This window comes from Sus scrofa, chromosome 17, assembly GCF_000003025.6.
Source record: "Sus scrofa isolate TJ Tabasco breed Duroc chromosome 17, Sscrofa11.1, whole genome shotgun sequence".
NCBI classification, from domain to species: Eukaryota; Metazoa; Chordata; class Mammalia; order Artiodactyla; family Suidae; genus Sus; species Sus scrofa.
In genome coordinates this window covers 5,611,694-5,636,615 of record NC_010459.5, presented here as the reverse complement: position 1 = coordinate 5,636,615, position 24,922 = coordinate 5,611,694, and the positions used below count along the sequence as shown (strand labels likewise).

The following is a 24,922-nucleotide window of genomic DNA, read 5'->3' as shown; positions in this document are numbered from 1 at the left end:
TATTACTTCTCTAGGGCTCTAGTAGTACCATGTTTAAGTTATTACCACACCTCAACTGCTACCATGATCCAAAAAACACCTGACATAAGAAAACAAAGATGAAAATACAGGGTAAAAAGTTGGCCAATAGTAACCAACCCTCCACAACAACAGAGACACAAGGGACTGTCACTGTGGAAAATTTCATATACTCAAGCCAACTCTGGCATATATTCCTTTGGACATTCTTAGAATGAGAACAAGAAAAAAAGAATTAGATAAAAGTAGAAAAGGTATATGTCCAGTAAAAATAGGTATATTAGAAATATCACTTGATATGTTTCTCTTTCTTTGAAAAAACAACAAAAAAACAAAAAACCTGACTGAAGAGTAAGCTGACCAGTAAGTTGTAGGAAAAAAAAAAATCTCAAAACAAACCTGATACGGGATATCAACCCTGTTCCTGATGACCTGACATGGTCCAAGACTGTACATTCTCTGTTCTTCTCAAAGACCCATGCATAGGGTACTATTTTAAAAGCATACATACACTTAGTATTCAAACTACTAAAAAAATATTTTAACCTCCCTAAAAAGCTCATGATGGCTTAACAGCTTTATTATCTAATTTTAGGCCAGTAAAAAAATAGAAATGCTGGTCCTTTAACTCCAATGTTCAAACCAAAATATTTTAATATAAAAAAAAATTATGATTACTCATGTTCTGAATCTATAGCTAGCCAGCCCAACAAATAAAAGAATAGAAATAATAAGAATCAATTCCTATGCGCTACCTTTCACAATATAAATATACATTCCTAATCCATTTCAGTAATCCTAACACTGATAGATATAAAACTATCAAATTCAGCACCAGAAAAAGACAGAGTACTTTCAATTGACATTAAAGTTTTAAATATCTTTCTTCAGACAAATGCAAAGAAATTTTCTAAGTACCTGCAGGTCAGGACATGCCTTTTGCAATGCTTGAATTTTCTCTTGAATTTCAATCAGTTTCTTTCTTTCTTCCTGCAATTGTTTGAGCTCTCTCTGTTGCTCCTGTAGTTTAGCCTCATAAAATTTCTCTCTATAATTAAATTGACATATTTGTGGACTCCAAGTAAAGCTGATGAAAGCATTAAGCACGATGTATATAGTACCTAGTGCAGTACCTTCTCTAATAGGCTCTACATTTTTATGACAGGAAGGCCATAAGCTTAACATACCTTGCCTTTTCATTTATTCCAACATCTTTCTGTGTTTTATTGGCATTTCCTCTAGTGTTATTTGCATTTTGTTTGGTATCTTCTTCTGCTGGGTAGAAATCATCCAAATTTGAAGTATTGGCAGAGGTAACTCCTTGATCTGTTGCATCGTCACCCTAAAACAGCATCATTATATTAAAATAATCTTGATATTTAAGGACAATATCCAATTCATACCTTAGTAAATAGCACTAGGCTGTATAATTAACATAACATAAAATTTAAATCAGGAGAAAATCAGAGAAAGTATTTGATTTTTAGATAACAAGTTCATCTACTACCAATGGCAAGAAATAAAGTACTAAAACTAAAACAGTTCACAGTTACACAATAATGACAAATACTAGATTGCCTTTTCTTTGCTTGACCAGATTCTGAGCTATAAAGAACTGCTTTCTAGAACATATGAAAAAGTTAAAAAATGTATCATTAGAGCTGAGAACTCTTGATATTAGATAATTTTTCTTTAGATGTAACTTTAACAATTTAGTGGTCAATGTCCATTATCACTTGTTCATTTAAAATTTTCCATTTCTTCACCTTGGTCTTTAGTTTGCCAAACAAGTACCAATGGCTCATAATATGAAAACTAGAATGTATCATCTCAAATCTGTCACAACTACTGGAAAAACAACTTAAATTCTTATCTTTCCGACACTGCAGATCCATATCTTTTATTGAAATCAATATACTTATTAAAATGGGGACTGGAAGTAGTCTATGACATTTTCTTACAAACATTTAACATTACATATTTTATATTCACTCAAGCTTTCTCTTCAGACCTCAATTGAAACTTTAACCTTTGAAAATAGAATTCTAATAAAATCTTAGAGCTAAAAAATCATAAAGAGCTTACTCTTAATTATAAACTGTCTAATCAATTTTAAGATTGCAGACATGGTGTTACTCTAGTCTTATCAATCTAAAAACTAAATTTATTATTAAAATGGTAAAATTAAAAAGCAACAGAGTTAGGACTCAAAAATAGAGAAGCTGGATCATGAGATATTTTCACATAATAAAAAGTAAAAAAATCTGGAGTTCCCTTCATGGCTCAGTGGTTAACGAATCTGACTAGGAATCATGAGGTTGTGGGTTCGATCCCTGGCCTTGCTCAGTGGGTTAAGGATCTGACGTTGCTGTGTGCTGTGGTGTAGGTCGAAGACACAGCTCGGATCCTGTGTTGCTGTGGCTGTGGCATAGGCCGGTGGCTACAGCTCCGATTCGACCCCTAGACTGGGAACCTCCACATATGCCAAGGGAGCGGCCCAAGAAATGGCAAAAAGACAAAAAAAAAAAAGTAAAAAAATCTAAGTATGAGGAAAAAAAAAACAAAATAAAACTGCTTGAAGTTTCAGACGGTATTTTGAGGATGTCTGAACAGCTGAAATGATATAAACCCTGACTCAAAAGGTAATTGACTAAAGAATTATTGTTTTTACACATGTTGCACCACAGACTAAGGAACTAAAAGAGATGGACATCTGAAGACCTGAAAGACATTTATAAGGTTTTATAAGGGCCATATAAGTTGCCTAGGCTAATCTAATCAATAAAAATAATAATAGTTTTTATATAATCATAACTATACTTCAACTTAAAAAAAGGTATTATCTAAAATTCTGAACCTCTGTAAAGCTACTGTGCAAAATTTGTGAAGAGTAAAGCCAGATTTATTTTCTTAAAAAAAAAGTTTAACAATTTTTAGAGAGATTTATACCTACTCTAAAACTGCAAGGTCTTTGGACCATCTAAGTCAATAGAAAAGTGTTAATATTTATGTAATTTCACATTCATATATACAAATGGCTTTTTAAAATTTATAACTAATAGTCCCAACTTTACTTTTTAGTCTTATTGAATAAGACAATATATGGTTTTTCTTTTACACCAAGTGAGTTCAGATCTCAGCCAGAATGTCAGTCTCAACTCTGGCTCCGACAACATGTAACTCAGGTCAATTAATCTTTAATGTGTATAGTATCTACCTCATTAAGATGTTACCAAGGTCTACATGGAAACAACAAACCTGTTTTTGTAATAAAGTTATACTTGTTATACTTGCACACAGCATGTGTTTACATAATGCCTACCACTACTTTTGTATTGAGTAGTTTTGGGACTGCATAGCCCACAAAGCCTAAAATATTTACTAACTCACTCTTAGCAGAAAAAGTTTGCTGATCTCTGATAATATGGCATGTAAAGTGCTAAGCATTTAAATTCAGTATATACTTAGAACTCAATAAATGTGTATTAGTATAATTATACCAATATAATTATCAAACACATACAAAAATTTTACTTTATAAGACTATACTACTTGATAGTTTTCCAAAAAACCAAACAGTATTTACCTGCACCATAGCAACAACATCTTGTAATTGTCTAAGTTTCTGTTTTGCAGCCATAAGTCTACTGATCTTCTGTTCAAATTCAGCATCTTCAGGAGCCTCATCAACCAGACTGCTCCTATGACTAGATAATGAAGCTCCACTGACTGCCTCATCTTCTGCCTCTTCCTCCTCTTCCTCATCATCTTCACCTTGTGTAACAGCAATCCGCTGTTCTCCTTCTCTATTATATCGACAGTCTGCTAAAAATACATATCACTATATCATTGATATCAATGATTTAATAAACTTAAGAGTACTAACAAAATTCACTTCCCAAGAATAATATGGTAAAATTATCTGTGAATAGTCAATCATACCTAAAGAAGGAGGCATGTTTAGAGCCCTTATGTTGGCAGCAGATCTGTTGTTAATTTCACAATTAGAATTAACTGATCTGCCATCTCTATTATTAGAAACACACTGTGCATTAGAATTACTATTTACTTCATTCCAGGTGGCAGCTATTTGTGGATTTCTGAAAGAAAGAAAACAGCCTGAAGTTATTTAAGGTAGGAATATATGTAATAGTCAAAAAAAAAAAAAAAAAAAACAGGAGTTCCCGTCGTGGCGCAGTGGTTAACGAATCTGACTAGGAACCATGAGGTCGCGGGTTTGGTCCCTGCCCTTGCTCAGTGGGTTAACGATCCGGCGTTGCCGTGAGCTGTGGTGTAGGTTGCAGACGCAGCTCGGATCCCGCGTTGCTGTGGCTCTGGCGTAGGCCGGTGGCTGCAGCTCTGATTTGACCCCTAGCCTGGGAATCTCCATATGCCACGGGAGCAGCCCAAAGAAATAGCAAAAAGACAAAACAAAACAAAAACCCTAAGTTTTAGGACTGCTAATAAGATATTTCCCAATAGAGAAGTCATTGTCTATTTTCCCACTTATATTCATCCTCTAAATAACTGGCTCTTGCTTTTCACTAACTTTTGCTATTCAGAATTTTAAGAAAAACATCTAAAAAAATCAAATTTTATGTGTATACGTATGTTTAACTGGGTCACCATGCTGTACAGTAGAAAAAAAAATTGTATTGGGGAAATAACTATTAAAAAAATTTTTAAAAATCAAATTTACAACCACAAAAAAATTAAAATTATATCTAAAAATGAAGAGGTAGGAAAATGGTAAGTTACATACTTGTTATGATTAGCTTGATTTTGATCTAACAAACAGCAAATTTACTAAACTAACATACTCAATACTTTCCTTTTTGATTTTCTTTATAGGACAAGTAAGATTACACTGACCAAAATAGCTGACTTTCAGGGGAAAAAAGCTTAAAAAAAAGGCAAATCGTAGGCACTCTATTGAGGTTTTCTGATTCCATGTTAAAAGTATTGTTAGGATGCCTATGTTAGAAAGACAAGTTCTTACCGAATGTTAGTAACAGGTTCAGAATTTTCATGCTCAGAATCATATTCTGACTCTTCAGTTTCTTCATCTTTTGTGTTTTCATTTACAGCATCAGTCATCATATCTGATGTTTGTTCATAATAATGAACTAATTCTCTCAGTTCATTCAATCTCTTTCTAACTTCATTTAACTTCCTGATAAACAGCAAAATATATATATATATAACCTTAATACCCATTTTAGCAAAATAAAGCTCTTTATACACTATTTTCATAGAGTAGCAGCCAGCACAAACAAAATTTAAACCTGGTCAAATATCCAGGGGGTGTGACTATAAAGTACGAATTTAAGTTCAGGCACAGGTTACTGAAAACTTCCTTATGCTGTATTAGGGACAAAAGCATAAGAAACCCTATTTCAAGTGTTCACTTTAAGCAGGTATAAATGTTAAACAACTTAAAATGCAATGTCAAAACTAGTCCTAAGTTTCTTAAGTATCAAAAGTGTGAGTGCTAAATATTCCATCTGAATAGAACCTTTTAGACAAATCAGGTATGCAGGCATTACTGAACATTTAAATAAAGTTCCCAATTTGTCATATAGAGATCTATGATGTATATAACATTTTTTATCCAAAAGAAAAAAAAAATAGAGCTAATGAGTTTTTACTATATCCCAGGAATTATGCCAATTTTTAAAAAATCCTTAAAGCACCTTTATGAAGAAATGTATTTTCCTAGATGAAGAAAAGAGGCTTAGTGAGGGTGTTATTTTTTCCTGGTCACAGAACCTTGTGAGCTAACAATTTCAGGGTTGACTCTAAAAGCCTGGGCACTAAGTCATTTGAATACAGAAATCTTTTAACTACAGTCCCTTTATTTGGAAAAGAGGAATATATTACCTCACAGGAATTACCTGTATTACACTGTCACGTTTCCTTGGAAAACTCAAAGTGTGATACACATATGAGTGATGAGTTTTCCTTGGAAAACTCAAAGTGTGATGCACATATCAAACACACTTCTACCACCATATCACTTAAAAGTGTTTATCATATTAAATTGTTTTTCCAGAATTTTCAACAACAAAACCCCAAAGTTATCCCTATTATTAAAATCTAATCTATGTAAACAATGTTTGTAAAAATGTTTTACTGGAGTTTTTCAGTTGGATTTAGGTGGCCTTCATTTTCACTCTGATTCTGAGAAACTAGAGAAGCAGCAGGATAAGGAACAGATGGTGAGAGGCTATTGGATTCTCCATTGACAACTGGTGTTAAGCCTACAGGAGCAGAGGGAGCCACGGCTGTACTTCTCTGATCTACACTCCTTTGTGGAGAGGCTGAAAAAGGCACAACTGCCCAAAAGAAAAAAAAGAAAAAAAAAAAAAAAAACACTTCAGTTATCATAAATAAACAAATAAAGCATCAAACAACATACATATATTCACAGCCTGCTTGACTATATAACATTAAAAAGTAAAAGTCATTAACATCTTAAGGATATAACATTCAGGCCACTTAACATGTCCCTCAACCAAACACAGTTAAAAGAGAAAGTAAGGAATAAGGAAAGACAGGATGGAATCTGACAAGAACTATGATATTCTACCTTGAAAAAGTAACAGGAATACTTCTCTGATAAACCTGGTTCTAGATTAAGTTAAACAGAGCCACTGTGTATAATGTGCAGTACACCATCCACAAATCTTTATCGGGCAGCCCTAGTTGATTAGGTTCCTGAGAGTGTTCCATATCAAAAGTTCAGAGGGATTCTATCTGGTCTCCAAGATGGAACTTTTCTTGTTCCAAAAGATAAAGCAAAATTGTTAAGGTAACTATGGTACATGATACTATGAAATACTACTCAACAATAAAATTTTCTAATTAAATGACGACTAATCCTGTACTACTCTTTTCATTTGTTAGTTTTTTGTGTTGCTTTTTATGGTCGCACCTGTGGCATATGTAAATTCCCAGGCTAGGGGTCAAAGCAGAGCTGCAGCTGCTAGCCTATGCCACAGCAACACCAGATCCTTAATCCAATGAGTGAGGCCAGGGATCAAAGCTGCAACCTTATGGATACTAGTCGGGTTCATTACCACTGAGCCACAGTGGGAACTCCCATCTACAACTCATGAACTACATTGTAATTATTTTCTTTCTTTTTTGGTCTTTTTGCCATTTTTAGGGCCACTCCCGTGTCATATGGAGGTTCCCAGGCTATAGCCTCGAAACAGAGCTATAGCCTCCGGCCTACGCCACAGCAACTTGGGATCCGAGCCGCGTCTGCAACCTACACCACAGCTCACGGCAACGCCAGATCCTTAACCTACTGAGCAAGGCCAGGGATCGAACCTACAACCTCATGGTTCCTAGTCGGATTCATTAACCACTGAGCCACGATGGGAAATCCCATTTTAATTATTTTCTGTTCACAGAGAACGAAGATATCTTATGCCTTCAAGGGCAATGAATGAAGGGCAATAAAGACTAAGAATCTTTATACTTCTCTCTTTCCTACCACTTTAAGACTATTATCATTTATCTCTTCCTCACAGTGACAACTATCATTTGTTGCTCACATTATCAAATGTTACGGATGTTTTCCAATAGTCTCTTCTCTCTATTCCTTGACCATTCTACCTTTTGCTGCTGCTTTTACACCGTTTCCCAGAGGGGAAAAATGATTTTTAGTCATCAGTAGAAAGAATGCTACTTTATGTATATCAAACTACTAACAAGGTTTTGAGTACAGCTTTCAATTTCTAAGTTTTTCTTGGTTGTGTTCATCTGTTTAGGGAGAGAGAACCATTGCAATCAGATTACATTCTAGAGGAGGAAAAGAGTAACAGAAGTCAGGGAAAAGGAATATGTTTCAGGGAAGAAATACTATAGTTCTTTGGGGTGAAGAACAAAGAACAAAGAACCATCATCCAAAGATGATGTTTCTGTCTCTTGTCTTTTCTTTCATAAGACAGTAGCTAGAATGCTGAAGAATAATGACCACTTGGTATCCCTACTGATGCCAATTTCCAATGCTACAGCTCCTACTACCAACTGTTTGAGTAAGAGGCAGGGACTAGGCCTGGGAAGGTATGAGGCTAAGTGAAGACTAGTAACTAGATCTGAATCAGACAAATACAAGTAAACATCTGTAGAGCAGAAAAGAGAGATCTCAGAATAACTAAGGTGACTACTGGCTCTCCTATATAACTAGTATAGTCGGCCCTCCATACCCAAAAGTTCTGCATCTGCAGATTTAACCAACAGCAAATAGAAAACGTTCAGGAAAAAAAAATTTCCAGTAAGTTTCAAAAAGCAAAACTTGAATTTTCTGTATGCTGATTGCTATTTACAGCATTTACATTGTATTAAGTATTGTAAGGAATCCAGAGATGATTTAAAATATACAGGAGGATACGCTCAGGTTATATGCAAATACCATGCCATTTTAGATAAGGGATGTAAACACTCAGATTTTGGTATCTACTGTAGGTATGTGGGTGGGGGGAGCTAGAACCGATTCCCCATGGATACTGAGGGAGGACTGGATAACTATTTAACTAGTATAACTAGGATGACTATACGCCCTTCCTATTCCCACCTGAGATGATTATATTTTAAAATATGATGTGTTTGGGACTTTTTGTACTAAGTAAGTTTTTCATACCTCACCCTTTTTTTGTATAAATACTTTTAAATCTGTTCCACAGTTTTTAAATCAAAGTACTAATCTGGATTAGTTTTAAAGGAAAAATTTTGGCTATGCTAAAAAGTAAAGTATTGTTATGTACAAGTATCTAATCGTTACCTTCTCTTATACTTTTCCCTTACATAAAATTGTACTAATTTTTCAAGTCCAAATTTATTATTTTCCTTTTCTGAATTGTACAGATCTATCATCTATTTGGCTTTATCATACATTGCCTTGTAATGTATGACACTTTTGAAAAGTATAAACTTTTCAAATGCAAAGTCCTACTCCTCCACAAAAATAATTTTCTTGAGCAACTATGTTTTCATTCACTTACCAAATATTTACTAAATAATTATTACATCCTGGCATATATACTTATGTGTCCTCTACCTAATACTGCTGAGCCAGATTTACTTACATGATGAATTGTTCAAGTGCTGATCTCGAAGTGTATGAAGTTCTCCAAGCAGTTTGTCCATTTTTTGTTTCTTTTCCTGCAACACTCTCATTTTGCTAAAAAGTTGAACTTTCTCATCAGGTAAATGTTCTGAAACTGATGGATTTCTACTCTGAGAAACCTCTCTAGTTAATGAAAGACTTTCTGCCTGTCTTCTGTTGTCTGGAACGGCTGGAGGCTTATTTAAAAAAGAAAAAGAAGAAAAATAAAGATTAAGGCAATTAAGGTTGCATTCTCCTTTTATTTTATTTTATTTATTTTATTTTTTTGGCTGTGCCTGAAGCATGCAGAAGTTCCTCAGCCAGGGACTGAACATGTACCACAGCAGCGACAATGCTGGATACTTGAACATGCACCACAGCAGTGACAATGCTGGATACTTGAACACTAGGCCACCAAGGAACTCCTGCATTCTCATTTTTTAAAATGCATAAATACTCTTTATAAAAAGCGATGAACATTTGTCTAAGTTGTGCTGGTGGGTAAGTATTTGCCTTTCCTACTCCAAGTTGTATACTGTTTCCTGAGATGCCACTATAACACACATACACACACATACATATACTGCTCTATTAACTCACAAAACTATACATTGGGGATACACTAGACATTATTACCCGGATCTAAATTAAGTGCTAGAAATGCCACATTTTAATACAGAATATACCTTTAAAAAAACCTCAGTCTCTCTCTTGGCATCTTTTTAGAACCATCACCATAAACTTTAACTTCGTAACCTATCAATTTTTCCTACCACTTCTTTCTTATTAAAAAAAAAAAAAATTTATAAGAGTTCCCTTATGGAGCAACAGGTTAGGGATCTGGTGCTGTAACTGCAGTGGCTTCAGTCACTGGTGTGGCAAGGGTTTGATCTCTGGCTTAGGAACTTTTTTTTTTTCTTTTTTTGGTTTTTAAGGCCACACCTGAGGCATAAGGAAGTTCCCAGTCTCAGGGTCAAATTAGTTTCTGCTGTGCCATGACAGGAATTCCCTGGCCTGGGAAATTTCACATGCCACAGGCATAGCAAAAAAAAAAAAAATAATATACACACACACGTGAGACATTTCAAAAACCGACTAAGGATTAGGGAACCACCACCAAATTTTAATATTTTGCTACATCTGCATCAATTCTTTCTTTAAGAGAGATTTAACATTACAGATATGGCTAAAGCTTTATATGTACCAAACTTATATGTACCCATCCTCAACCCTATTACTCTCTCATGAGATAATCACAATCTAAATTAGACATCTACCATTCTCATACATGTTTTTAGTATGTAGTACGTATGTATGTATCCATAAAAAAAAATACACTTTTGGAGTTCCCGTCATGGCTCAGGGGTAACGAACCCGAGCAGTATTCATGAGGATGTGGGTTCAATCCCTAGCCTTGTTCAATGGGTTAAGGATGCGGCGTTGCCATGAGCTGTGGCGTAGGTTGCAGATGAGGCTCAAATCTGGTGTTGCTGTGGCATAAGCTGGCAACTGCAGCTCCAATTCTACCCCTAGCCTGGGAACTCCCATATGGTGCAGGTGCAGTCCCTAAAAAAAAAAAAAAGAAAAAAAAAAAGACACACACACACACAAATATATATATTCTTTACATACTTTAAAACAAAAGCTAAGTGGTATCCTATTTAAACTTGCATTTTCATTCATTAGATCTGGTTCATTTACTGTAACTGGTTATAGAACTTTACACTATGCATATGTCCCATAGTTAATTAATTAATCCATTTTCCTGTTCATGGACATTTAGGTTGTTACTGCTTTGCTATTAACACAATACTGCCATGAACATTCTTGTACATATCTCTTTTTGAACATGTGAGAGTTTCTCCAAGGTGGGTCACTCCATAGTCACTAGAAAAGATGTACTAGATACTGATAAACAACTCTTCAAAGCAAGCGGATTATTTTCTTTTATTTTGGTCAGTAGACAGGAGATAATGTGTTGTCACTCATACTCATTTCCAGTGGAGAAGTATTAATTTACTTTTTCTTATTCAAGGCCCACAGACTGAATTTTTTCATTTAAATCATTATTTACAAAGGTCATCAAATTATAACATTTATTAACTCTGAAATGAAACTTAAGAACTTTCTTAAAATTGTCAGTAAAATACTGCAAAAACCGATTCACACTAACTGAAGCTTAACGGTTGTGATTATTAATAATCTTTAAGGTGAAATATAAGAAAGTGTCATCTAGAAGCATACAAGAGGAAAGTTTCACAAATCACTTCATTCAAAAGTATGTATTTCCCCTAATTTAGTGTTTCCCAAAGTACAGTCTGGCTCTGGAGGGAAGACCATCCCAAATGTATGAATCATAATTCTGGGATCCCACGGACCAGAAATCTGCATTTTTAAACAATCATTGCAGGTGATACTTATGCTCAGTAAAGTTTGAGAAGCACTATTGTTACTAATGTAATTTTAAACCTGGTATACTAAGAAAAAATTAAGTTACCTGAGAATCACAAAGCTGATTGTGAAAACGCTGAATTAAATCATTCAATTCTTCATTCAATTCAGATGTGATACTGACTCCAGACAGGCTACCTGTAGTTTCTGTTACAACTGGAAAGAAAATTAACAACTATTCATTAAAGCACATAAATAAAAATAACACTTTGCATAATTATTACTACAAACTATACTATATATATTATATACAACTAGATAATTATTAAAAAAGAGCAAGTTACTTGCAAGTCATAAAGTTCCTTATGAAAATGCAAAACTAAATTCATATAACAGTGATCAGAGGGCTGGTGGACTAGTTATTGAGAGCATGATAAATTGAGTAGCAACAAGGTAATCATAGTAAGGATCTAAAATGGAAAGCCCACAGGAGATAAATTATTATCAGGCCGGGATGACAGATTACTAAAAAATATACCTTGGTTTATTGAGTCTTAATAAGTAACAATTTGTTTTCAATTTAATGAGAAATTAAACACTTAAGTTTGAAGGTAATGAAACAAACTGTAAAGTTAGACTCAATACTAAAGAATTCAATACAGTTTCCATCTGAGTGATAGCATAGCTATGAGGGAAGGAGAAGAAAAAACATCTCTGGATGACTAAATAGGGTAATAACTTTAGTCTAAAAGAACTAGTACATACAACTGGATATCTCATTGAAATAAGAGAGCTACTACTACTCATTTCAGAAGTTAAAGAAACAATTTTATTCACTGCTTCACTTAAGGTTTTAACCCTTCCTTGGTAGGCAAGCAAAGAATAGCAATCCTGGTTGAATAAAGTACAAGAGGCAGAAATATAAGCAACAAGAGCCCTGTCAATCTGAGGTACAAAAACAGAACTACAATCTGTCCCTTTTACCTCTTAAGGGTGCTCTCTGATGAATGGGAGAGCGAGCTGGCTGTCTGCACGGAACAGTATGATGGCCAGTTGTCCCTGCAACCTTTTCTGCATAACCAGAGAAAAGCACAGGACATGGTGAGCCTCACATGTAGGTTTCTAAACTATACAACAATCAAGATCTGATTATATAATAACCAGCATCCACCTTGCAGTAATACCATTATTTATTGAGCCTCACTTATAAAAACATTCTAAGACAGCAGCATACCAGAATCATCCATCACAGCAATAGCCTGCTCTGCTTTATGCTGCAGAGCAAGAAGAGCAGTTTGTCGTCCCTGCAGAGCTCTCAGTTGCTCCTGCTGCTGTAACATTCTTTGTAATAAATCATGTTGTTTCTTCAAATTTTCTATCTCTTCCATAGGCTCCTGCTGAGGATCTCTGGCCTGAAAAATAAGACCAGCAACACTTATATCTGACTATTAAAATCCATACTATTGTTTCAACTACCAATGGCAAAGTACGTAAGCAAGATAATAAATTAGTATTAAATATACAACCCCAGATACAGATTTGAAAGAAAAAGAATAAGAATAAAATGATGACACAGAGAGAGCCTGCCATTTTAAGAATTAGGTAGTTAGGCAATTTCAAGATAAAAGACTGTAAGCATAGGCTTAGCAGGAAGAGGAATTGACAAAAGGAAAGTAAAGGAAAAGGCACACAAAAAGGAAGAGAGAAAGTCCAAGAGGGTAAAAGGAGCTATACACACACACAACTCCCCCAACACACAGAGGAATGAAGGATATGGGAAATACAAAAAAAGAGAAGACCATACAAGGCTAATGCCCTAAAAGTATACCTGAAAAAGACTAGACCAAAAAATGTTCTGCCCCCCAATCTTAGAAGTGATGTTAAAAAAAAAAAAAATTCCTATCCAGGGATGGAAATTTTAAAAATACATTTTTATTTGATAATCTGATATAAAAGGCTTTAATTTACTTGTATCGCTTTATATAAAAATATATAAAGCAAGAATTTTATATTTTGTATCAAAGATATCATTACTATTTTTTCTTTTAATCTTAAAACTATTCAAATATAACCCAAACAAAAAAGTCAATAATCAGAGACAAAACTTAAAAATATAACTTATATGTCAAAATATGCATGAAATGTATACTATAATTGAAATTTTCATCATTGATTTGTCTTTTTAAAAATTTTATATTTTAAAAGTTTAACAGGAGTTCCTACTGCAGTGTGGTAGCTTTAGAGTCCAGTGTTGTCTCTGGGATTTCAAAGATTCAACCCCGGGCCCAGCACAGTGGGTTAAGGATCCGGTGTTGCTGTAGCTGCAGCTCTGATTTGATTCCTGGCCCAGGAACTTCCACACGTGCAGCCATTTAAGAAAAAAGAAGTTCAATGATTTTACCTATTTACATAAAACATTTTTTTTAACTGAGAAATATTTAGTCAATTTTAAATTTCCACTATTACCAAATTTTTGTTGGGGTTATGTAGACTTCAAATGAATGAGCTCACCTGGCTCTGACCAAAGTCAACAAAAGAGAACAACGAAGTTCAATGATTTCTCTAGGAAATAAAAATGCGCTGATGTTTTCCCTATGTACATTTGAATCCAGGAGAGATTATGGAGAACACCAATGGCTTCAGAGAAATTCCTCTCTGGGTGATATCCCTTACCATTACTTTACAAAAACCTCTTCTCTTTACCTCCCCAAGCAGAACTCATTAGTACCTGTAAACAAGACTGGGTATCTGTGATAACATTTTATACTCTGACTTGACAAGCAATAAAAAATAAGTACGTGGCTCAAAATTAAGCACTCAAAAGAAAGGACAATCAAAGAGGAAGTAAAGTCTATAGTTAGAATGTTTAACGTAGGTATGAGAGAAGACAGGTCAGTGCTCTATCTATCCTGGACTGACCAACTAGAGTTCATCAGCATGAGAGAGAAATATTATACTTAGTTAAACTACTATTTATTGGAGAATTTCCAATAACCTAAAGCCACTTTCAAATCAACTACAAATCACTCAATTCTCTCCCATTCTATACAAGTAGAATTACCCAGTTACCCACTTAGCATTACATTCATTCCTATGAAAATTCATCTTCTTAGTTCTGGCTCATTTCAAGACTGTTTACATTTTGAAAAAAAATAATTTGAAGGGCGAGAGAGAACTATCAATAGCTAGCTATCTCAGATTCAATCCAAATTAATTTCATCAAAGTCACTGGTAAAATATAAAACCAGAACCAGAAGGAGTTCCCATCGTGGCTCAGTGGTTAATGAATCCAACTAGGAACCATGAGGTTGTAGGTTCAATCCCTGGCCTCGCTCAGCGGTTAAGGATCCAGCTGCCCTGAGCTGTGGTGTAGGTCATAGATATGACTCGGATATGGCGTTGCTGTGGCCCTGGCATAGGCTGGCGGCTACAGCTCCATTTAGACCCCTAGCCTGGGAGCCTCCATATGCTGTGGGTGCGGTCCTACAAAAGACAAAAAGACAGAAAAATTAAAAAAAAAAATTAAAATAATAAAAATAAAACCAGAACCAAATAGCTGTAGAGATTTCAGTGGTATGACTCCAAGAAATCTCTCCAGGTTGATATCAATCAAATACTCCAACAAAGTATCAAAGGTAAGTGATTAGGAAAAGAAACATTAAACAAATAAGGGAAAAAGTCATCTAGGATTACAAAAAAAAAAAAAAAAAGCCAAGAATGTATTATCTCCACCCAATTCATAATCCTCCCATTTCTCAAAAATAGTTTAGACCTCAAGCTAACCTTAAAACTATCTAAAGAATTAACTGAATAAGTTAATATTACGGCTTATCCTTTAAAATGCAAACTATTAAAAAGAACTTTAATCCTTGAAGTCACATTTATTTGCAAAAACTTTGATATTCTAAATGATTCTGAACCATTTATTCTCTCTGAAGAATTATTATTTACCTTCATTTTATTTCATTCATTCAGAACTCTGATTATAAAGAACTCTGAACTTCGATAATCTATAAAGAATTCTGAACTATTTAATATTAAATTCTTTTGAAAAAGAACTTTAATTTAGTCACTTTTATTTATAAAACTGACACTCTAGTTATAAAGAATTGTGGTAACTATTTACGACTGACCTTATTAATCACATTTATTTGCAAAACTTTAGTACTCTAATTATAAAGAATTCTAAACTTCAGATTTTTCCCTAATCCAAAGATAAATTCCCAACAATTTCTGGAATTTGTGGAGTCTTATTACTGTTTAATAACTTACATCTACATAAATAACATTTCAGACTAATACTCAGAAAAGATGAACTGCAGGAGGTGAGTGGCAACCAAAGTCAAATACAAAGAAAGGCAAGATGAGAAAAAGGAAACAAAAATATCTGGGGATAAAAACATGGCAAGAAGATAGTCCGTGGAACAGAAATCCAAAAAAGGAAGAGAAGACTATATCCATCCTTTAAACACATATTTTCATTTAAACGAATGACTACATTTTTACTTTATAAACTAGAAAATACATATATTTAGGCATGAAATTTCAAGTTGCATACAAGTAACATATTTCAGAAAACCCTAAGACATCCTTTCCTCTATTTAACTGAGGTTCTTCCAATAATTCTTCCTGGATCCAAATACATTTTTATAGCTGAAAAGTACTTCAGATAATATGTACCCCAATTTTTGTCATCTGAAAGGTAAGGAACAATAAGCCCAGGCAAGATAAAGCTTCAATTTATCCAATATCACAGTGAGAGGAAGTCAGATTTCTAAATTCTAGATTAGTATTTTTTTATATCATACTGTTTGTCCCAGAATTATGTCCTTAGACTGTGTCTTAGACGTCTGTAATTAGAACTACCTCTGAAGAAGCATAGTTTGGTTTGGGAGCCCACATGAAATAATTAGAAATGATCAAAATAGTAGCAAAAAAACAAGTAAATGGTATTTTAAAAATCTTATGAATTATTCTAAAAGCTGAGATTAAATGGGGGGGTGAGTGTGGGAAAACAATGAAGGCATGGATATTCATGGAAGGCTTCTTCTTGAAAATTATGTAAAATGTCACCATGTATATAAAATATTCCATAAAATGGACTCCCTTGTAGGCAGCTCAAGAATATCAATTATTTCTGGAGTTCCTGGTCGTGGCACAGCAGAAACGAACCCGACAAGACCCATGAGGTTGCAGGTTCGATCCCTGGCCTTGCTCAGTGGTTTAAGGATCCAGTGCTGCCATTAGCTGTGATGTACGTTGCAGACATGGCTTGGATCCTGCATTACTCTGGCTGTGGCATTGGCCGGTACCTGTAGCTCCTATTAGACCCCTAGCCTGGGAACCTACATGTGCCCCAGGTGAGGCCCCAAAAAAGCAAAAAAAGGGTATTATTTCCTACCAAGCTGCAATTCACAAGGTTAGTTTAAGCTGTGAACCTCAGTTAAGACCTCTAGTTTTCTCCCCAGACTTCTAACAGACTACATTTTGAAAGGATGTTCAAAAAGGAATGAAGGTAGGTGGGGAGAATGACAGATACTGCATAGCAGGAAAAAATAAATTAAAAAATAGAGAAAGAATAAAGTAGGAATTAGGGTTTTTTCCTAAGATACTGAAATCAAGTTATGAACAGCGTACTAGGCCCTAAGAATGTACAAGGATGGCCCTAAGAATCCAAAGATTAAAAAGAATCAAATTAAACTTCAAAAATAAGTTCAAGAGAAAATAATATTCCTAAGGATATTACTCAAACTTAAAAACAGAAAAGCGGTTTCAAAAAGTAAATATATCACCCTAGGGAAAAAAGTAAAAATGGCAGATGCTATGTTGTAGTAACTGTCAACTCTCAAGTTGTTTGTCACTTCAGAAAACTTAAAGAGAGGAATGTTAAGTTTCAAAAGCCATCTATTGGAGTTTCCGTTGTGGCGCAGTGGTTAACGAATCCGACTAGGAACCATGAGGTTGCGGGTTTGGTCCCTGCCCTTGCTCAGTGGGTTAACGATCCGATCCGGCGTTGCCGTGAGCTGTGGTGTAGGTTGCAGACGCGGCTCGGATCCCACGTTGCTGGGAGCGGCCCAATAAATAGCAAAAAAAGACAAAAAAAAAAAAAAAAAAAGCCATCTATTTTCCCCATTCACTTTCTCGTCTCCCATGCTACTAGTTTCAAAAATAATCAGCTGCTTTATTTACTCTCTTGTTGAATGGGGATATTTTTTGCTTGACATTTTATAGTAAAATCACTGTAGCTAATTTCAAACTGTATCCTCAAACCCTTGTGGGAGCAATCTGGGGGAAAACACCAAAATACCTAGAGATTAAGTTTGTAATTTTTTAAACAGTCACAAAAAATATAAAATATGTACATAACAGAAAAGCCTAATATTAGGAATAAGCTAGTAATAAAACATATGAAATTGGTCTTATCAATACTCAGTTATTAAAACAATACTTTACTCTTATCAAATGGATATAAGCACTTTTACGAATGCAATTTTTTTATTCAAACTGTTTAAAGTGGAACTATACAAATAGCTGTCTTTAAATATTTCCTGAGTGTCTTTATGCAAATCATGGAAAATTAAAAGAACATTTAGAGCAAACAATGGAGGAAAAAACAGCAAAAATATCAGCAAATAAGTTTAAGTATTTTTCTTAAAAAAAAAGGAACAAAAATATAAACCAAAAAATGCTATACAAATATTTCATTCTTAAAAAACAAGAAAGCTAAAAGCTTGCTCTCTTTTAACTAATGACTACACTACAGGAAGTAAGACAAACTTAAAAGTACATCTTAGCCCAAGAACACAAATACCAGAAACAAAAGGCAACAATGGTCGAAGTTAAAGAATGTGTTATATTTTGAGCTCTCAATAGCAAAAAAGGAAAATGGATTAAGTTTCAAGTCCTTTATTAATCTAAATTAAAAACAGCTGCCAAGGAGAGGCAACTAAGAGCATAAAAGAAGAAAAACACTAGGAGACAGCATTGTTAATGCAAATTAGAGAACAATTAATTATGTTAATAACATATATTTAAAAGGAATTAGCAACAACAGAAAAGCAAGTAAGGAAGAGGACTTATGAACAAAAGAGGTGCTCATTTAGAGACTTTCCAAGTTAATATTGTGAAGTATACCTTTGAGGGAAATCCACGTTTTCGGCTATATTTCCTATTAGGCCTCAGTTCCCTGTCATTCTGAGGTTTGTCACCTTTCCCTCTTGGACTTGTAGTAACATCAATGTCTGAAACCTGTTCTTGGGAAGCTGAATTCCCTAGTTTGTCCTCAATGCAGGGCCGAATTCTCACACTAAAAGATGCCTCCTTTATTAAATAGTGTAGCATATTAATTTCTTAACATAAACTCTTATTTAACATACAAGCCAGCCTTATAAACAAACATAAAAATTTACCAGTCCATCCTTTAGAAAATCAATCCACCCTCCCCCAAGTGGAAATAAAACTTTAGACTTTTAAATTTCTGTGGACTAGACTATTGGCTTATTGTAATTGATTATCATATCCTACACAATTTCCAAGCTATACCATAACTGCTGAAGAATATATTAACATTTATTCTATGTTATTAACTTACATAATGTCATGATTTTATGCTATGAAAGAAATTCTTATTATGATGAACACTATATACACTAGCATATCAATTATAATAATCAACCACACTATTTCCCACCCCTCCCCAAAAGAATTCCTTTATCCACATGCCCCAACCCTTCCTTCCATTTCTGCTGGAATGAAATGTGAGAAAAAAATTATTCCTGGCCGCACTGTAAATAGAAAAATAATTTCCCCACAGTAGAATTCATTCTTCAAAAACCATTTGGATCAAGCTCTCTGAGCATCTCCTGGTGAAAATAATGGAGAGAAAAAAAATTCAAATTTCCTTTTCAAATCAGGAAGGGCAAGGAAGACAAAGGAGGCAGATAAGAAACTATGCAGGTCAACACTAAAAGGAAACAAACCCTCAAATTCCTAATGCTGAATGGTACTCTGGAATATATCTCAGAAACCAAAGATGTATATGGCTATCCTTTCACAGGAAAGGCATTACTGGTAGCAGGTTTTCAAGTTTACTAAGACATGGTTATAAATGCATCTGCTAAAATTATAATGCTTAAAAATATACTAGTTTCATATTAACTTCTATGAAATAAGCTTATTTTACAAATCTTTCCTCAAAGTTCTGTAAATTCCTGATTATTTTTCCAAAGGATAGCATTTTGGTACATTTCATTTTGCTGAGTCAAAGTTTATAGTATTTCTAGAATAAATCCCAAAATAAATGCTACCCTGCCCTACTTTCATCTCAATTTGTTAGTCATCTGGTTTGCTTTAGTTCTAGACTAGCCTGAGAAATGAAAATCCTAACAGCCTTAAAATGAGTCCTCAATGGCAAATGAATTTGGAGATGTTTCCAATAGACATGCTAAAAAAAGACATTCTGTACTTACAGCTCGCATAACCAAAATGAATTTTAATTTTCCCAATGCTACTGCATTTTTTTTTTTTTTGCTTTTTTTAGGCCGCACCTGTGGCATATGGAGGTTCCCAGACTAGGGGTCCAATCGGAACTACAGCTGCCGGCCTACACCACAGCCACAGCAACGCAGGATCTGAGCCACTTCTGCGACCTACACCACAGCTCACAGAAATGCTGGATCCTTAAACCACTGAGCGAGGCCAGGGATCAAACACGACAACGGTTCCTAGTCAGATTTGTTCCCACTGCACCATGATGGGAACTCCTCCCAATGCTTCTTAAAATGGGTAAAGCTGTGCTTAACAAAACAAACTAGAAAAAACAGATTTCTTTAAGCTGAAGATCAGAAGTTTTAGATTGAATCAACCATTAAAACTATTTTTAATGATAATAAATAAAACTTTTAAATGTCTATGTTTACAAAGAATATATACAGCATTAACAACTTGAGGGTTTCTTCCCTGAAATGAACTTTTTGTTAAGGAATGCCTACAAAAATACCGTATTGAAAAATGGGGGGAGAGTTTTTAAATCTTCATTTCTAGCACTTTAATTACTAAAAAGCCACTTACCGTGGTATCTGAAGCCTCAGACTGCACATCTATGTTTAGCGATGTGCTCTCAGCTACAGAACCAGATCCCACAGCTGAATCTATAGTCCGAACATCCTCCTCCTCATTTTCTATAGCCTGAAATATTTTATTGATATAAATCATACAACTATTAAAAAGGGCAGTAAAATGTTAAAATGGATGGCACTTTTTTTGAAAATATATTAACTTCTCTGGGGTAGCATCAGAACATCATCAGTATATATAAAATAACTAGATACATTATTTAAAAGTTCCAAAACTTACAAGAATTTTTTGGAGACGTTTCATATATGACTTTTCTTGTTCTTTAAGGTGATCTATTAGATGAGTAAGACGCTCAACATTAGCAGATCTTTCATTTTTCTCTACAAGATCTTCCCGCATGGAACTAGCTTTAGCAATATAATCACAAATCTCAACAAGCCTGCTTACAATCTGCAGGGGAAATATTTGGAGGGGGGGACCATGAAAATAAACAATATGTGAAATCAAGCATAATTTATTCAATAGTAACACTTTTATAGATTTTTTTCATTTTAAATACAATAATCTAAGATACTTCTAGGTTTATTGTGTGAATTCATACATACAAAAGATCTGAATCAAATTTAGAATTTAATCAAAACATAACAGGCAATAGTAACAACTGCAGTTACTGTTAACTTAAAAATTTCAAAATTAGTTTCAATTTACATTACTTGAAAAACTTTATCAATTTTTTTTCTCTTTTTAAGGCCACACCCATGGTATATGGAGGTTCCTAGGCTAGGGGTCGAATCAGAGCTGGAGCCTACACCACTGCCACAGCAACGCCCGATTCAAGCAGCATCTGAAACCTACACCACAGCTCATGGCAACACTGGATCCTTAACCTGCTGAGCAAGGCCAGGGATTGAACCTGTGTCCTCATGGATACTAATCAGATTTGTTTCTGCTGAACCACAACAGGAACTCTGAAAAACTTTATTTTATAAAACAGCATACCATAAACTACTATTCATATAAATTTTTCTAATGTTTATATATTTCTTTATAAATAAATAAAATACTTTTAAAAAAGAATTATTTTTTCAAAAGTATTACATAACCATTAAAAAAAAAACTCTTACAAAAGTCTTCTATTAATCACATTACTCCCAACTCCTCTTTACTAAAAACCAGTAATATGGCATTTGGGAGATAAACAGAAATCTTAATTTACCTGAATATAATTATTATGGGTAAAAAGAAATTTACAACATTACAAATAAATCTGATAGATTAATGAGGAAAGTCAGAGCAGTACCTTAACTCTACCTAAAATTCCTTAAATACAATTAAATTAAATACAATACAATTAAAAAAAAAAATCTTAATGCTTCTACTTTGAGGTTTATGAAAACAAAAAGCAAAAGAAAGAAACTTTGGAATTCCTGCTGTGGCACAGAGGATTTATGATCCAGCCTGATTTTATGGAAGGGAAGGTTCAATCTCCAGACCTGGAGCAGTGGGTTAAGGATCTGGCATAGCTGCAGCTGTGGCATGGGTCACAGTTCCAGCTCAGGTTCAATCCCTGGCGCAGCAACTTCCATATGCGTGGGGGACAGCTGAGAAAGGAAAAAAAAAAAGAAATCTTATCACCTGGCTCCTCTCCATTGCAAGCGCTCCTCTCCCATCTTCTTCAGAGACTTGACAGTTTTGCAAAAGGTCATTACTTAAAGCAGAGGCAAACAACTCTTTACATTGCACTGATCCAGTCACTTCTCTCTTTTGAGGATTTATAGCAGCATCTTTGCTTTTGTTAGTATTAATCTGCATAGGCAAAAAGTTGAAGGGCTTTCGGTTTTCACTAAGCTGACGTTTGTTGTTAGCAGCTGTTGCTCTACCTTGAGAATCACTTCCAATGCTTCTCTATGAAAAAGAAATCAAATTCCACAAACATTAATTTTTCAAAATTAAACAAAAATCAAATGTTTTTAGTTTTACCATGAGCTACTGATTCTGATGGAGGTGTACATAAACAAATGTACTGAAAGATTCAAGTGCTTCAGACCTACAAAATTCTTTTAATATCAACATTTGATTAACCCATCTTATTTCTCATTTCATCTGAGACAATTCAACTGGTAAGTATGACCAAGATTAAATGATGTAGTAGAATTATGAACCATATTTATAATTCATATTGCTAGTCACACTTGATTGCAGAATAATACAGGCTATGGACCCAATGAATCAGTTAATTAATATGAACATCAACAAAAAGATGTGTCAATATGAAGCACTGCCTAATAAAGTACTTGACCTAGTGCCTGACATATAGTAAGTGTTCAGTATTTAAAACATAGGTGACTAAATGATATATGATCATCACCATTATCATTCCAGACTTGAATCTACTTTTATGCATATTTAGAAACCTCAGTAAGTACAGATGTAATATAAAATGTTTGTTAAGAGTATATTATCATTTCTCTTGCTTTTAGTTCTAAATTTTCTTTCAGTGATTATAAATACAAACAATAGTTCTATTCTAAACTTAACCCAGCACATCCCACACTTAGCCAATGATAAATATTCTAAACTGGACCTCCCTTTTGCTTAATAGCAATCTTAGTTATTAGCATGCAAAATTTAGTTTCAAGATGAAATCATTTAGTCACATAGTATAATAATATAGTCCCAAAAGACCTGTCCTTAGCAAGTTTAGAAATAAGGACTTTGTTGCCCTCCAGGGACAGTCACCATCACCACTGATTAAAATTCTTTCCATGTGCACAGAAACTAAGAAAAAGGAAATAAATAGCTTAATTTTCATTAAGATAAACTATTTACTCTATTGTAAGTATTTCCCACAGTTGCAACTTGATTTTAAAAATAATTTACAAACCTGATCTAAATCACTGAAGTTTATCCGTTGTTTAAGTCTCTCTAATTCTGCCTGCTCGGGAACAGACATCTGAGTCATGTATCTACTATGTGGAAATGTATGTGGAGTCTTTGTTCTTCGCCTTCCAACTCCTGGCGATGACTCCGGAGAAATATCATTAGTTACCCTTTTATCACTTTCCACACCAAGCTTTTTCTTATTCTTTTCTGATGATCTATTTGCCTTCTTCTGTTGGCTACCCCAATCCTTCAAAAAATAAAGGCAAAGGTTAATCCATATTGGAAGAATCTTCTAGTTTAACTACAGTAAAACCTTTTGAGATATTTTCTTATCTACAACAAAACTCCCTTCTCTACTTTCCCTCCACCCCAATCCAGGTGCGGGTGTTTCTGCCAACCTCTTGTTCCACTTGCCCCACCCAATCTTGGCCTAGATGACTGGAAGAGAGAAACATATCTAATCCAACCTGAGATAATCATACTTTAAAATTTTTAATTGGAACTAAGAGGTAACAAGAAGTATATGACTGCAGCCATACTGAAAACTTTAGAATGAAAGGGCAGCCAGATGGATCAGAGGAGAGAACTGGTCTGTGAAAAGAAAGCTGTGTTAGGCAGAAGCAAAAAATCAGTGTTGTGAAAAAGTAATTCTTGACAACTTTCTGGTTGCTTTTTCTAGTGCCTTCCTAAAACTCAGCTATATTCTTTTTTTTTTTTTTTTTTTTTTTTTTTGTCTTTTTGCCATTTCTTGGGCCGCTCCCGCAGCATATGGCGGTTCCCAGGCTAGGGGTCCAACCGGAGCTGTAGCTGCCAGCCTATGCCAGAGCCACAGCAATGTGGGATCCAAGCCACATCTGCAACCTACACCACAGCTCATGGCAGCGCCGGATCCTTAAACCACTGAGCAAGGCCAGGGATCGAACCCGCAACCTCAAGGTTCCTAGTCGGATTTGTTAACCACTGCGCCACGACAGGAACTCCTAAAACTCAACTATATTCTTTTAACTTGTTTTCCATAAAACATTTTTATATCCTTATAATACATCTCCTTTTTGGCTTAAGCTAACTCAAGTTGATATGTGACCTGCAAACAAAAATGTCCTCAAGTAATAAAACAAGCAGCCGACGGTCTTTAATATCTTGCCCAGCAAGAAAAAATGAGTCTACTTTACAAAGAATTTCAGTGAGTCTTACTTGGCTAAGTCAGGGGGAAGCTGCATTTTAACATTACTAGTCTTACCAGCCAGAATGGCCATCATCAAAAAGTCTACAAACAATAAGTGCTGGAGAGGGTGTGGAGAAAAAGTACACTGTTGGTGGGATTGGAAGGAAAATTGGTGCAACCACTGTGGAAAGCAGTATGGAGATTCCTCAGAAAACTAAACATAGAATGACCATTTGATCCAGCAATCACACTCCTGGGCATCTATCCAGAGAAAA

General features: G+C 34.7%; 1 protein-coding gene across 50 annotated transcripts in view; it reads right to left on the bottom strand.

The window, feature by feature from the left end:
* The window catches only part of PCM1 (pericentriolar material 1), a 108,827-nt gene that overhangs the window by 69,137 nt on the left and 14,768 nt on the right, over positions 1–24,922 (bottom strand). For 15 of the 50 annotated variants that reach the window (XM_021077927.1, XM_021077933.1, XM_021077925.1 and 12 more), the window contains exons 3-16: positions 23,484–23,729; positions 22,235–22,504; positions 20,879–21,049; positions 20,594–20,710; positions 12,759–12,936; positions 12,509–12,595; positions 11,631–11,740; positions 9,114–9,330; positions 6,152–6,353; positions 5,018–5,191; positions 3,961–4,118; positions 3,605–3,840; positions 1,206–1,360; positions 937–1,066 (exon numbers count right to left, since the gene is read on the bottom strand). In XM_021077927.1, the coding sequence (XP_020933586.1) occupies positions 937–1,066; positions 1,206–1,360; positions 3,605–3,840; positions 3,961–4,118; positions 5,018–5,191; positions 6,152–6,353; positions 9,114–9,330; positions 11,631–11,740; positions 12,509–12,595; positions 12,759–12,936; positions 20,594–20,710; positions 20,879–21,049; positions 22,235–22,504; positions 23,484–23,729 (2,451 nt within the window). Of the gene's footprint in view, positions 1–936; positions 1,067–1,205; positions 1,361–3,604; positions 3,844–3,960; positions 4,119–5,017; positions 5,192–6,151; positions 6,354–9,113; positions 9,331–11,630; positions 11,741–12,508; positions 12,596–12,758; positions 12,937–18,658; positions 18,845–20,593; positions 20,711–20,878; positions 21,050–22,234; positions 22,505–23,483; positions 23,730–24,922 lie in introns of all 50 variants that reach the window. The other 35 variants (XM_021077902.1, XM_021077905.1, XM_021077904.1 and 32 more) reach the window with 5 other exon arrangements.